Genomic DNA, 14,409 nt, shown 5'->3' on the forward strand with positions numbered 1-14,409 from the left:
TTTGTTTGTGATTTGTTCATTTTAATTGTGAAATACTTCAAACAGGTAGGCAAATATAGAAAGGTATGTAATAGAAACCCACTAACCCATCACCTACATTTAATAATGTTAACATTTTAGCTTAGTAGTCATCATGGAAATATACACTCAAAGAAAAGAAAGAAACAATTTGAAATCTATCAGACTAACAAATTAGGAAAACTGATAACAGGAAGTACTAATTAAGGTGTGGGGAATTAGGAAGAGGCACTCTCATTTATTGCTGGTGGAATATACAACTGATATTGAAAGTAATTTGGGAAAAACCTGGTAAAATTTTCATTTAGTGACCGAAATATTTTGCCAACTCTACTCCTATTCAAAAGATACTTATACAAACTTGACTTCTTTTACTTACATATGTAATTTCTAGTTAGTCATACTTCTCTTATTGATAGTATCAATTTTTTATTTAAAAAGTATTTTAATTTAAAAAGTAGAATTTGGAAGTAAATAAATGTACCAAATTGAATACAGTCTATTTAAATGCAGTCAAATTAATTGAAACAGATCCCATAAATAAAATAGATGACATGACTCTATGGAATGTGGCATATGCCAGACCAGAAAGATATGTACTGGATCAAAATTAGAGAGTTTGGTTCTAAGACTTTTGTAAGTTACACTTTTAAAGAAAGTGAATGGCAAAGTTCCAAAACTATTTCACTGTAGAAAAGAATTGCTTTAATTGCATAAATACATTAGGGAGGGTATGAACAGCCCCCATGCTTCCACTATATGGCGTCTTATTTCACACTTTTTAAGGTTTACACAACAGTTAGGCAGTACCTGAATCACTTCCCATGGTGCCTGAATCACTGCCCATGTTGCTGTTATGTCCAAGACTTTCATCTAAGCAGCTGACACTTCCTTCTGCCAAACTTGTGTCTGATTCTGCAAAGGAAAACATTTTAAAATATTTTTAAAATATTTCTGAGAATAAACGTATTTTAACTGCACACCTCTACAGCACACAGTACATACAGTTCAATTCAAGTGGGGAAGGCACACCCAGACAATTATGAATAAAAGGTAAGCGCTTCTGGCAGGCTACATTAAGAAAAATCCACTATGGATGAGCAGCTGCTGGGTAGTGATTCAAATACATATTACCTACTTAAAGTACTACACATCCAGTATGAGAGCTAAAGCAAATTCCTAAGGGTTTATAACTTTTATTGCCCTTCTACATGTAAATGTTGCCCAAGAAAACAATATTTAGGTTTGATATGTCTTTTAAACAAAAAGTAGTACATAGAAACCTTTGAGGTCTTTTCATTTAAAATGATAGGGAATTAATAAAGTACAAAAATTAATAAAGTACCTGGATCTACTGATCAGTTATGAAAACGATAGTTTGGTGAGAAACATAAATGTAAAATCTCAAAGAGAATTTGTTCAAAAAGAATATCACTAAAGCCTGGCATCACAGTTGTACTAGAAGCTCATGTGAGGTTGGAAATAACTGTTTTTCTTTACTATAATTAGATTAAGCCTCTATCAAAGAGTTATGGTTAATATGGATGAATAGCAGTGCACATCCTTCATTTATGAATCCTGACATTCTGTTTTCAGAACTCAGGATCAATTCTTTTTGAAAACCTTCTTTCCCTCAGAGAAGAATTCTTTTCTTACAGTTTATTTCCAAACACTTACACAACCTCATCCTCAAGCACCAGAACTATCGTTAAACTGGTAAAAATAAAGCAATGGTGGTTACTAATATTGGCTTTGGAATCAGAAGGACTTGCAAAATTTGCTATTCACTTTGCTCTGAACCTAACAAGTTCCCCTTGTTTTAAAGTGAGGCTAATCCCACTTACTTCACAGCCCTTGATAATCTTTAAGTAATATTAGGTACAACAAGCTCTTGGCACAGGACTTTAATTGCTGGCAATTAGAAAATGAAATAAAAATCAAGAAATGATATATTCTTAGGATAGGAGTTCCATTAGATAATGTTCTTCTTATAATTAAAAATATTTTATAATATTTATACTTAGACAATATTTCATCCTAAAGCCTCTTAACACACCAATGAGGTAGCTCTTAGCTATTTAAAACTAGTCTGAGTGTCATATTTACGGCTGGAAATAAAAATGGATGAAAAAATAGACACATAGTATGTTTTAATAAAACTTCTCTGAAAAGAGATGATATACAACTCAAAACTGCAAATATTTCCTTTTTCCTTAAGTAGTTAATTTTTTCAAGTCAGCTATGTTAAGATATAATTTACTTACTAAAAAGATTACTCTTTTTATGTTTATAGTTTGAGAAGTTTGACAAATGTATACAGTTTTGCAACTTTGAAGAGGTTGACATATGTATACAGTTACGCAACTACCATCACAGTTAAGGTATTTCCAGCACCCCAAAAGTCTCCTCAAGCCTCTTTGTAGTAAACCCCTCTGGTTATCTAATCTGGTTTCTGTTCCACATCAGACAACCAGTGGCAACCACTGATCTGGTTTCTGTTCCAATAGTTTTTCCTTTTCCAGGATGTCATATGAATGGATTCATGCAATATGTAGCCTTTATGTCTGTCTTTTAAAACTTAGTTTATAGTAATTGTGATTCATCTACGTTGTTGTGTATATTACTAATTTGTTCCTTTTTATTGCTGACTAGTATTCCACTGAGAATCTGTGACATTTACATCTCCCATCCAATTTGGATGAGCCTATTTAGTTTAAGAGCTATAACAGAATTACAGCCAATGCCAATCAAATATGTAAGATATCTTTCTTAAAAATTAAAAGTAAGCTGATAAGAAATTTGTAGAAAAATTCTCAATGGACATACATACTGTTTAAGTATATTAGCACAACATAAATATACTAATGTGAAAATACTGTGCTTATCAGTCGTCACAGATTAGTTCTAAAACTCAGATTTGAGGAATCCCTTATGATCACACGGGAAAACCTGTATATCTCACTGAGAGATTTAAAATATGGCACCTCGCAATTCCCAGAGGTATGTCTTGTTAGAAGCTCAGAGGCGAGTGTGGGATAGAACTGTCAAGTAGAAGAGCGTTTTGGGCAGATGTACTGATGAAAAGAGAATATGATTTGTAAGGAAAAGGCAAGGTGTAAAATGAGATGGGGAAAATGTCATCGCAAGAGTAATTCTAGATCTAGAAATATAGGCTAAGATTTTTGAGGTAAAAAAGTGAATTTTGACATGCTTTTCATTTGCTGTTTTAAATGTAATATTGAGAACTGAAGAGAATACCAAAATTACTGAAAAAATACTAACAAATATCTAAAATCTAAGACTGTATCATTAAATTTTCCAAGTATAATAAAAATGAAAATTATAGTTGATTTCCGCTTCATTTTCTAATCACTAGCAGTTAAACTTTAATCTTAAACCTACTTCATCTACATGTAGAGTCAAGATTTCTCCCAAGCTTTGTTCTAACATCCGTAAGTTTTGGGAGGGAACTATTTATGCAATGTGCACGAATAATTGATGAATTGTTTTAAAAGTTGCTACCCAAAATAGGGTATTATTAATAAAGTCTATTATCGGGATTATTTTGATCTAACAAACCAATCACCAATGTGTCAGGAAGACACTGAACTCAGAGTTTTCACAGATGTAATGTAAATTTCATTTTAATCTCTCAACATTCTGTGTGGTAGATACATATTATCTCCTGTTTCATAGGTGAGAAACCAAGGCGCTGAGAGGTTAACTGATATATCCAGATCACACAGCTACAGTGGGGCAGAATCCTCATTTCTGAATCCAAGTCCAGTGTTCCAGTGCTTTTTCCCCTAACACTAAGCATGGCTGATGATTTGGGTGAAGTTTTGTAAACACAGTGTTAACTGAATTAAGAGCTGTGGTGGTGGTGTTTTTCAACAGCAAGAGACATTTTCATTGTATTGTCACATTTCTATCCATCTTGAAACAGAGCTTATCTTTCCAAGAAAAGAACTTAGAGAGATGATTTTGCTTTGCTAACATTTCTGGTTTCATTGATAGATTTTCACTAACTTTACATTTAAGCGTCCACACCTCTTTTTAAACTTTTTTCTGCATTCAAATAAAAAGAACACCTCTGTTCTCATTACATAAAATTAATTGCAGTAATCCTGTAGAGATTATTATGAAAATGAAAGTGAATATATGGAGCTCGATTTCTTTGTCATTTTAAGGGTATATAAATCTTCAGTTTCTCCACATAAAAATAATTTTGTTTCCTAGGCAGCAAATTCTTATGCATTTTGATATACGTTTTTGCTTTCATAGAAATATAAGTAAAATTTAATAATAAAAGAAAATATATTGTATTTCTTATAATAGGGAGAATGCCTTCCCCAGAGATTTTCCTCCTGCATTCACTTTAAAAACCGTATTACACACAAACACACACACACTCCCAAAAAAGCGAGATCAAGAAAGTGTTTGCGTGAAGCCAAAATTAAACCGACCTATTGAGTTTAAATGCCAAGAATTTCTGAAATTGATTTATTTAGGTTTATCTTGTTTTGTTCTTTGTATTTTTCAAACTCTGTCAGTCTGGATTTAAGTCCTAATGAATAAAGTCCTGCGTTTATGATTTTATAAGTAGATCGCATGGAGTCAATTGGAGGCAGGCCTTGCTATGAAAAAAATTTGTGCTTTGGAGTCTAACAGATAAGTCTCCAGATCGAACGTAGCCACGACTTACAAGCGAATTAACCTCCTGTTTTAAAAAATATATATAGAGAGATAGTAGTCTCTATTTTCTCACTTATTGTGAGAATGATTCGGTTAGACCAAGAAAATGAAACTCGAAGAGAAACAAATTTTAAATTCTCATTAAAAGGGCTTTGAATATTGAAGTTATATTGTATAATAAGTTTAGTTAAGTTTTATATAGGTGTCATTTCCTCTAGGGAAAATATCAAAGCTAACTATGAAACAGATTAGAAGATGGTAGTAATTGAACTGTTAAAGAAAAGCAGTTATTCATATCAAAAGCTATTGGAATGAATGAAAATTATAACCATCCAGTTAAGAGATAGGATTTTCTTTCATAATTTTGTAAACAACACAAAAAAGAACAGCCTTGCCTACAATGACAGCAAGTGCCTAAGACCAGCCCAAAAGCCATGGAAAAAAAAGCCTTATTTTGCAATCACATCTTGAGTATTTTGCTAATAAGGCAGAAATATTAACTGAAATCCAAGAAATTTCTTATTTAACATACTCTAGACCTTAAATACTTTAAAATATTTTTAAATCATTTAGAAACCAAAAATATTGAACTTTAAAAAAATTCAAACCAAAAAAATAAATAAAGCAAGAGGTTGAAGGCCTTTTTAGATCTATTTCAATGTAAAGTCTGCCCTCTGCTGGAAAAAGCTAACATAGCAAGTAGTGGACAAGTAGGCATTCTTTATTCAAAGAGCTAAGCTCTATTAGGTAAAATTCAAATTGATTCTTGCTTCTATTCCTACCAGGTAGTACCTCTTCTATTTTTGGCCTAGAGGCATTTATCACCCCACAGAATATCTTTCGTTTCTTTCCCCTGGCTTCAGTCTGCCACACACTATTTTTCCCGAAAAGTGGTTTTGCATTACAGCAGGAAACGCGAGGGGAAAGGGCCTCTGTGCATATTGAGAAAGAACAGCACCAACTGCTCCTGTTCTCCTGCGAGTCAGTGGTGACAAGGTCTTTAGTCCAATTTCACTTTTCATGGTAATTTCATGTTTATTCTAGTTCTGACCTTGTGATGCATTTTAGCTTCACCTTTGCAGCTACCCCCACCTTCCCTCCAGTTTCATAATCCTCACGCCTGGAAGGTCCAAGCTACCCCGAAAGCTTGAAACGTGTGCACGTTTGGGCACACACACAAAGACTGCATGGGCTTCTCAAGTGGGCTTACACTCATACTGCTAATAATATATATTTCCTTTCCTTTTGAAATAACTTAATCTTTTTTGAGAGGAAATAGATCACTTTTATTTTCAGCTCTATGTATATGGATCTACACACACACGCACGCGCGCGCGCACACACACACACACTCACATTTTGGTCTGTCAGATTTTCCTCTCCGTGCCAGGGAACATGTGTTCCCACAGAATGGAGAGAAGCCACCTCCACCCACCTTGCATATTCTCTCCTGGATCCAAGCTTCTAGGAAATGAGTTCCCCAAAGAGAAAAATCACTCTCCTAGAGCCACAGGCCCACATGGCTATCCATGGAGCTCCTCTGCTCCTGTTTATAGAATTTCTACTGCTGAAATGTTTCTAACAGAATTAAATTTGAATTGTGTGTAATGAGGTTGGCTTAGATTGTATCATCTATGCCCTTTAGCCTTTGCACTTAGGTTCTAATAAAGAAAGGTAGTTATTAAAGCACAGGTTGCAAGGATAACAACACACACCAGAATGACCCATTCATTCACTGCCAGTCAGTAATGGAGGCAAAATGTCCTAGAGTAGAGTCAGTTAAGAGTGAGAAGCCAGGTAACCACATGGGAAGTAAATCTTGGCAATAACAAGGTTTGGAGACGGCAAGGTAGAATGTGAATTAGAAACCTCTTTGGCTGGTAAGCACCTTTCAGGAAAGGCTGTAGGAGTTAAGCAAACTTAAGCAGACATGAAAGGATGGAGGGAGATACGAATACACTAAGGGTGCCCAGGTAAATGTTCAACAACTGGCCCTTTGGTGGGGGGAGACAGGATTTTTAAAAGGTTTGTCAATTTCCATGGTGTAAATATTCGCACCGTGGCCAATTTCCAGCATGATGTCCTGTGTGGAGCTGGAAAGAGATGTGCACACTGGGGTCTTACAAGCCAGTAAGATCCAGTTCCAGCGCTCTGCTAGATATATTCCTCTACCTAAGGACTTTCCTACAATCATCATCTGAGATGATGCTTGTACACACATGCATTGTGCTGGCATTGTATAATTATCCAAATGATAAATGGTGTACTTTTAAAAGTGTGTGTGTGTGTGAGAAAAAGCATTGTAAAAATTACTGTTAGAGAAACTCGTTAACTTTCACTGATCTTAGAAGTCTTAAATCCTACCGCCCTCCTCCACAAATGCTCCTCTCTCATCAAACTGTTCCTCTGAACACATTTTAAGCTTTCTTGTGCTTGTGCTTTTGCTCATGATGCTTCTGAAACCTGAAATGTTGCCTGCCACCTCTATTTACAAATCCAGCATAGTGCTCTCAAGGCTCAGATGAAATATCTGATATTCCTCATCTGGTAAGCTTTCTCTCGTCAGTCTTCCTTCTTTTACAGATCTTCTCTCTTCATCCTGTAATATAGATCTCGCATCTCTTTTACCATGGCTAGATTACAGTTTCTTTGTGGAGGCATGTCACTTGTTTTCCTTCATTAGAATATAAACTTTTTGAGAGTGAACGCAATTCCTCAGTGCTTGGTTCTCTCAATGATACTGTATTATCTGACCAACTCACCTCCTTCTTCCTATTTCTCTGGCTTCTGACCTCATTCACATCCTAAAATTGTGAAGGGAAGATCTGATAGTCAAAATTAAAATCACTGCTTTTGTTAAAACTCTGCTAAAAAAACAGCTTTATGTTTGTAGTCATAAACAGATATCATGAAAATAAATCCAACATGTATTAACTGCACACTGGGGAGATTTCTTTCTGTCTTTCTGTCATAATATTTATGTCCCCATTCCTGAGGTATGAATGGTAATCCTCCTAGGACTATTATGCAACTGTAATCCATATAACTGACCCAGATACCTCATGCTAGGTTTCAAATAAAATACAAACTTACATAATCCTTTAACAAGTACCAATATCAGTATCAGCATCAGCATCTCTCTCTTTCTCTCAGCTCAAATTAATATGTGTCTTTTGGATTGCCTCAGTAGTACTGCTAGTTCTCAATAATTAATGATAACTAAGTTTAGAAAAATTAAAAAGTAAAGGAGTGCTCTTACTTCAAACCAGTCCTGATATAGCATGAATGATTCTGAAACAGTCTTATTGTAAACTACTGTATCAATTATTTTTTTCCACTTAGGTTTCAAATGCTATGGTTTTATTTCTAGAGATTCTAAAAATCTCTAGATTTCTAGAGGTTAGTGCTACAGAACATTATTCTGGTCCTCAAGTGCAAGGATAAATTTTGTGGCACTTTTACAGAAATTAGTATAGACCAAATCTAAGATTGGACTTTAGTCTATAAAAAGGCAAAACAAAACAACAACAAAAAAAGTGCTATAACAGATTGGGCCAGGGAGAAGAAGGCTGTTTTATAAAGGTCAATTTTTAAACCCCTCCTACAGAACATGATCTATGCAAAATATATCCACAATATATTCCAAAGCATAATGTCACCGGATAAACCTAAGGAGTGGAACATATGGGGAAATATGAGAAAGAAGGTATTAAAGTCTGAAAACAAGCAGGTTGGTAAGCTCATTAGCTGGGGTGGAATTTTAAAATCTTCACGTGAACGAATATATAAATCAAAATATACACATGCAATCACAGTCATGCGCACTGTGTATTCACACATGGCACACTCTACAGTTACATTATAATCTTTCACGCTGAAACAGTGAAATTCCATTGGCTTTATAAGTGTAAAGGCGCCCTCTGCTGGCCAATCTGAGGCATTTGCATTTTCCAGTTTTCACAATAGGGCAGCTGTAACACAATGATTAAAGAAGTTTGGGGGGATTTTCTGCTCCATTCTGCATAAAAGTTTATACCAAATGCACTAAAGTTGACTTAGTTTTAAATGTCACTTAATTTTCTTTGATTTTATTGTAATGCATTAATTCCTAAAATAGTATAATGAAAAAAGGTTAATGTGAAGTAACTATTCACTTGTTTTGACAAAGCGACAGTAGCAGACTGATTGCACAACTAATTTAACTGTTCGCTTATAGAAGTAAAATAACCCAGTCAATTATTTGCTATAATTAAAATCCTTTTAATAGAAAATGAAAGCAGGCTTAGTGTCTCTCTGATGTTTCCTAGGGAAATCTGATCTAGAGAAACACCAAAGTTTTGCAGTTATCTTCTTGTTATAAGATGACCAGTGACTTCAGAAAGCAGAACTATAGCATCCAGCATTAAATTGTCATTAATAGTCTGAGAACTGTTCAAATTTTGTTTAGAAATTGTTTTGTTAATTTGGAAAAGGGCAAATTAAAAAAAATTGATATATCAATTACTAACCACTTTTTTAATGAGAAGCAATTGATTTGTAAACAGAGGTGGGAGGAGGAAAAAGGACACATATCAACCCCCAAGTTTGGAGACATGATGAAATCACTCTCTAGAACAATCCACTAGAGAACTCTGATATGTCACCTCTAGTGCCAAAGAGATATGTGTTTAAAATTAGTTTCAAGGTGGGCCACTGTTACTGATGGTAGTGTGTCTTATCCATCAGATGTGTTAAGGGGTAAAAGGTGCTAAAACACACACACACACACACACACACACACATCTTTGCATTAAAGCTATAAATAATTAATATTTGCATGCACTAAGACTACTATGCACTGAGAAAATATTTGATAAACTGGTTCAGAAATAATAATTATAAATATCTTAATTTAAAATTACAAATAATTTGAGTCTTTTCTTTATACACATAAAAAATCATATTTACAGACTTTGTGACAAGTTTTTTTCAATGCTATCTTGGCAACTATTTGAAACTTTAACCTAATATAATGGAATTCAAAATAAAGACTAAACATTATCAATATCAAGAAGATACACAAAACAAAAGTACACAAATGCATATTAGAAGCTATGGAGTACTTTCACATTTACCTTGATTGTTACTTCTGTCAGAAAATACCTATGCAGGCAAAATCCTTCCATAGTAAATTCTGCAACAAAAACTTCAATCAAAAGAACTCAATAATTTCTCTGGACTAATGGTACTTTATAAGTTATTAATATCAGTAATTCTTAGTCCTTAAGATAACAAGGAAACAAACAGATACCTGGAATGACAGCAGCAGTCTAAAGCAAAGGTCTGAAGCAAACACACTACATTTTCATAAATAAGTGACTCTTTGCTAGTGCTCTGGAAAGGGCCAGAATGGATTAAACTAACCTGCTTTCAAATCCACATGAGAAATCCAGATATCATAAAGAACGTATGGACTAGAAGACCATTAAGATGTTTGTGAATTGGATGGATCCTCAGATTACTATGCAGTTTACTGTATACTCTTACATGCTCTCAGACTATTATATATTTTAATACTCTGTACTGCTTTTTCATGGCACTTACTAAAAGTGTAGCTATACAGTTACTACTGCTGGGCCGACACCTCCCTCAGTGGAAAGCTCCATGGGGGCTGAAGCCATTTCTTTTTTTTTTGAGACAGAGTTTTTTTGTTCTTATTGCTCAGGCTGGAGTGCAATGGTGCAGTCTTGGCTCACTGCAACCTCTGCCTCCTGGGTTCAAGTGATTCCCCTGCCTCAGCCTTCCAAGTAGCTGGGATTACAGGCACCCACCCCCATGCTTGGCTAAGTTTTTGTATTTTTAGTACAGACGGGGCTTCACCATGGTGGTCAGGCTGGTCTTGAACTCCTGGCCTCAGGTGATCCACCCGCCTCGTCCTCCCAAAGTCCTGGGATTACAGGTGTGAGCCACCACGCCTGGCCTGACTCATTTACTCTTAATTATCTCTTACCATCACAATCTCCAGATAGAGTCATATTAGGCTCCATGGCCATGAAGCCATTTCTGTTATGTTCCTGAGTTCACAGTATACAACAAGGTGCCTGGCACATGATAGGAGTTTGGAAAATAGTTGTTAAATGAAAGAAGTGAAAGGAAGAGAGGGAAGGAAGTTAGGGTGAAAGGAAGGGAAGGGAAGGAGGGAGATAGAGAGGAAGGAACCCAAGAGGAAAAAAAAAATAAAAACCTTTTCTGTCCCCTAATATCATTATTAAGATTTTTTTCACAAGATACATCTTTAAGTTTTATACTAAGAAGTAAAAATTTAAAAAAATTTAAAACTTTGCCTTTAATTTTGTTCACTAGAAGTTCAGAGCAGATTAACTACAAGCTAATGCAGTGCATTAGTCTGGTAATCTTTGATGATAAACCCTCATTTAAGATGCAGGGTCATCTCTCAGCAGCAGCTCCATCTTCCCTTCTTTCTAGTGTGGATTTACAGAAAATGGCCAGTAACTCATAGAGATGTCGAGTAGCTTTTAAAGGACATTTATTAAAACATGAAAACTCCACACTCAGATAGTGAATTTTGGCATTCCTATAGAATCATGATTTCTAAAGGAAGGTGCAGCTGCTCAAATGAAAAACAACAACAGCAAAAAAACTATCCTGTATAAGCTTTGCTATTAGCAGCAGCAGCAGCACCAGAGTTTATGAGAAAGGTGGAATCGCATTACATTAAAAAACAAACAGCAGCTCAAGCCTATAATCCCAGCACTTTGGGAGGCCAAGGCAGGAGGATTCCTTGAGCCCAGGAGTTTCCAGACAAGTCTGGACAACATGGTGAAATGCCATTCTCTATAAAAAATACAAAAATTAGCTGTGTATGGTGGCGCACGCCCGTGATGCCAGCTACTTGGGAGACTGAGGTGGGAGGATCACTTGCGCCTGGGAGGTCAAGGCTGCAGTGAGCTGTGTTTGTGCCACTGTACTCCAGCCTGGGCGACAGAGAGACAGAGCAAGACCCTGTCCCCACCCGCCCCCAGACCCCCCAAAAAAAGAAAAAGAGAAAAATCCACAATCAGGCTAAAAAGCAAGCCAACTGTGAAAAAAATTGGTACTATTTATGACAATGAATTGATATCTTATATACTTAGGTAGTTCATATAAGTCAGCAAAAGAAGATGAATACCCTAATAGAAAAGTGAATTTTAAAAGTGTTGATAATTAACAAAACAAAGAGAATGAATTTGTGAAATTCTTTTTCAGCAGAAATATGAAAATGTAAATTCAAATAACTAAATACCATTTTTAATAGCAGCCAAATTGAAAAGATTGAACATGATAATATTATTTATTCTCGTAGAAGAGAATTCAGGGAAATAAGCACTCATATCCCATACTGTTGGAGAACATGTAAATTGGTACAAGTTCCTGGAGTGAGATTTGACATTAAGTATCAAATGTGTTAAAATAGTATAAATCATTTGACCCAGAAATTCCAATTATATAATATGTTTTTAAAAAGCAAACTGTGAGCTATCGAGGCATTATTTAAATGTTCAACAATTGGTCAATTAATCATACTGCATCCAAATGGTGGGACCATTATTTAGTCATTAAAAACCAGGCTGTAGAAGAATATTTAATGAACATAAGAGAAATGACACTATATATACACATTCAGGTATGTAAAAAGCCCAGAAGCACACATACCCAAATGTTAAGTGTAATATCCACATTCTGGGAATATTGGTGACTTCTTTGTGTGTTTCTGTGTATTACAGATTTCTTGCAATGCATGCATATTACTTATCTGAGTACAAAATAACAAGGCCAGGCGGAGTGGCTCATGCCTGTAATCCCAGCACTTCGGGAGGCCGAGTGGGGGGATCACCTGAGGTCAGGAGTTCGAGACACCTGGCCAACATGGTGAAACCCTGTCTCTACTAAAAATACAAAAATTAGCCGGGCATGGTGGTGGGCGCCTGTAATCCCAGCTACTTGGGAGGCTGAGGCAGGAGAATCACCTGAACCCGGGAGGTGGAGGATGCAGTGAGCCAAGAGCATGCCACTGCACTCCAGCCTGTGTGACTGAGTGAGATTCCATCTCCAAAAATAAAATAAAATAAAATAAAATGAAATTAAAAAAATAAAAATAATAAACTTTGCAGTGGTGTGCTAGAGTTAGTTTATACGGGCTCACAGGAGCTAACTGGTAACTTTTCAGGAATTTTCTGAGTTTTTAACCATAGCCATTACAAAAATTAAATTATATAAACTTACCGTAAAAGAAATTATTTTCAGGCAAAGGTTGTAAGTATTTAAAACTCATCACCTAATCATTTAACTATCATCTTTGATCTGGAGGCTATCTCCATCTTTTGCATCTGTACGGTGGGAATGCTGTACAAAGACGTGCCACTGCACAGCTCTTCCCAGCTTTGTGTTCAGTGATCTTATGTTGGAAGCTTGAAATAAGCCTGAATGAGAATATTTAAACCACAGAGACTAGCAAATGCTACAAACTAGGGCTTTTTCTTTTCCCCAGAGAGTTACTTTTTACATTTATCAGCATACCACAGGCTTTAAGCAACTATTTCTTGTGAAAACAGAATAAGTCCTTTTGGCAGAGAAGGGGAGAGGTGGATTCTCCTATCACGAGCAGATTAGAAAGGGAAAAAATAATTAAATAATTTGTTTCTGCCAGGGCTGTTTCAGTATCAAAAAGGTGGACATGGTAGTCTTCAGTCCTCACCGATTAGTTAATGCAATTCAAGCCAACCTTAGTTCAGCATCTGTTCATCTTCCTTTTTATAGCTTTGATTTTAATTTTTACGACACAGTTGAACCTCTCTGAGCCATCCCAGTTTAAACCAGAGAAAAAAAGCAATGAATCTATTTTATTTTCAGGGTTTTGGGTGAATTAAATTGACTGATCTATTTATAAGTACTTTGAAAACCATGAAATATAAGGCATTCTTATACTTATCTTACTATGGATTTCTTATAAATTAAAATTAGATGCAATTGTGTTCATATTTATAACACATTGATATTGGATTAGTTTTAGAAAGCATTTTGGCCAAGAATTATTTTAATTTAATCTCCTCTAAAAATATTATTTTAATATAAATATACTAACCTTAATGGCCACATTTTCTCCCTCTGATTAATAGGTTCTGCCCAGTTGGTTTTTCTGGAAGTAATAATTACTGTATTAAAGTATGTATGTGTTTCAAGTACCTGAAACTACAGAAGAATCTGCAAAAGATGATTCTGATGAGTTATTCTCCATGCCCCAGACCTCCTTCTCCAGATTTGGCTGAACTGTGGTTGAAAGAAGTTGCTCTTCCACTTGAGGACCATCAACTTGTGATAAATTCTCAATCTCTGTGAATAACAGTATTAGAATGCAAATCATAGTGCCATACAAGTTTTTGTAGAGCATACATAACTGTTATTGTTATTTTGAAAACAAACTAGAGGTTCCTAATAGAGATTGCCTGAATATATTTAAATACTTTGAAGTTCTGAATAGAATGTAAATTGTATTACAATGCAAGATTTTATACAATATAAATAGCTGTTATTGTTATTTTGAAAACAAAATGGAGAGCCCCCAGTAGAGATTGCTTTAATATATTTTAATATGTTGACATTTCGAAAGGGTTAGAATGTGCTTTTGTTATGGCAAGGTATTTTTAATTTTAATATGGA

At 35.3% G+C, this 14,409-nt stretch overlaps 1 protein-coding gene across 1 annotated transcript in view; it reads right to left on the reverse strand.

Annotated features, from left to right (window-relative positions):
- The window catches only part of IFIH1 (interferon induced with helicase C domain 1), a 51,598-nt gene that overhangs the window by 25,640 nt on the left and 11,549 nt on the right, over positions 1-14,409 (reverse strand). The window contains exons 3-4 of the mRNA XM_016949953.4: positions 13,936-14,082; positions 829-933 (exon numbers count right to left, since the gene is read on the reverse strand). Of these exons, the coding sequence (XP_016805442.2) occupies positions 829-933; positions 13,936-14,082 (252 nt within the window). The remainder of the gene's footprint in view (positions 1-828; positions 934-13,935; positions 14,083-14,409) is intronic.

The sequence above is a fragment of the Pan troglodytes genome, chromosome 13 (assembly GCF_028858775.2).
Source record: "Pan troglodytes isolate AG18354 chromosome 13, NHGRI_mPanTro3-v2.0_pri, whole genome shotgun sequence".
Classification (NCBI taxonomy): domain Eukaryota; kingdom Metazoa; phylum Chordata; class Mammalia; order Primates; family Hominidae; genus Pan; species Pan troglodytes.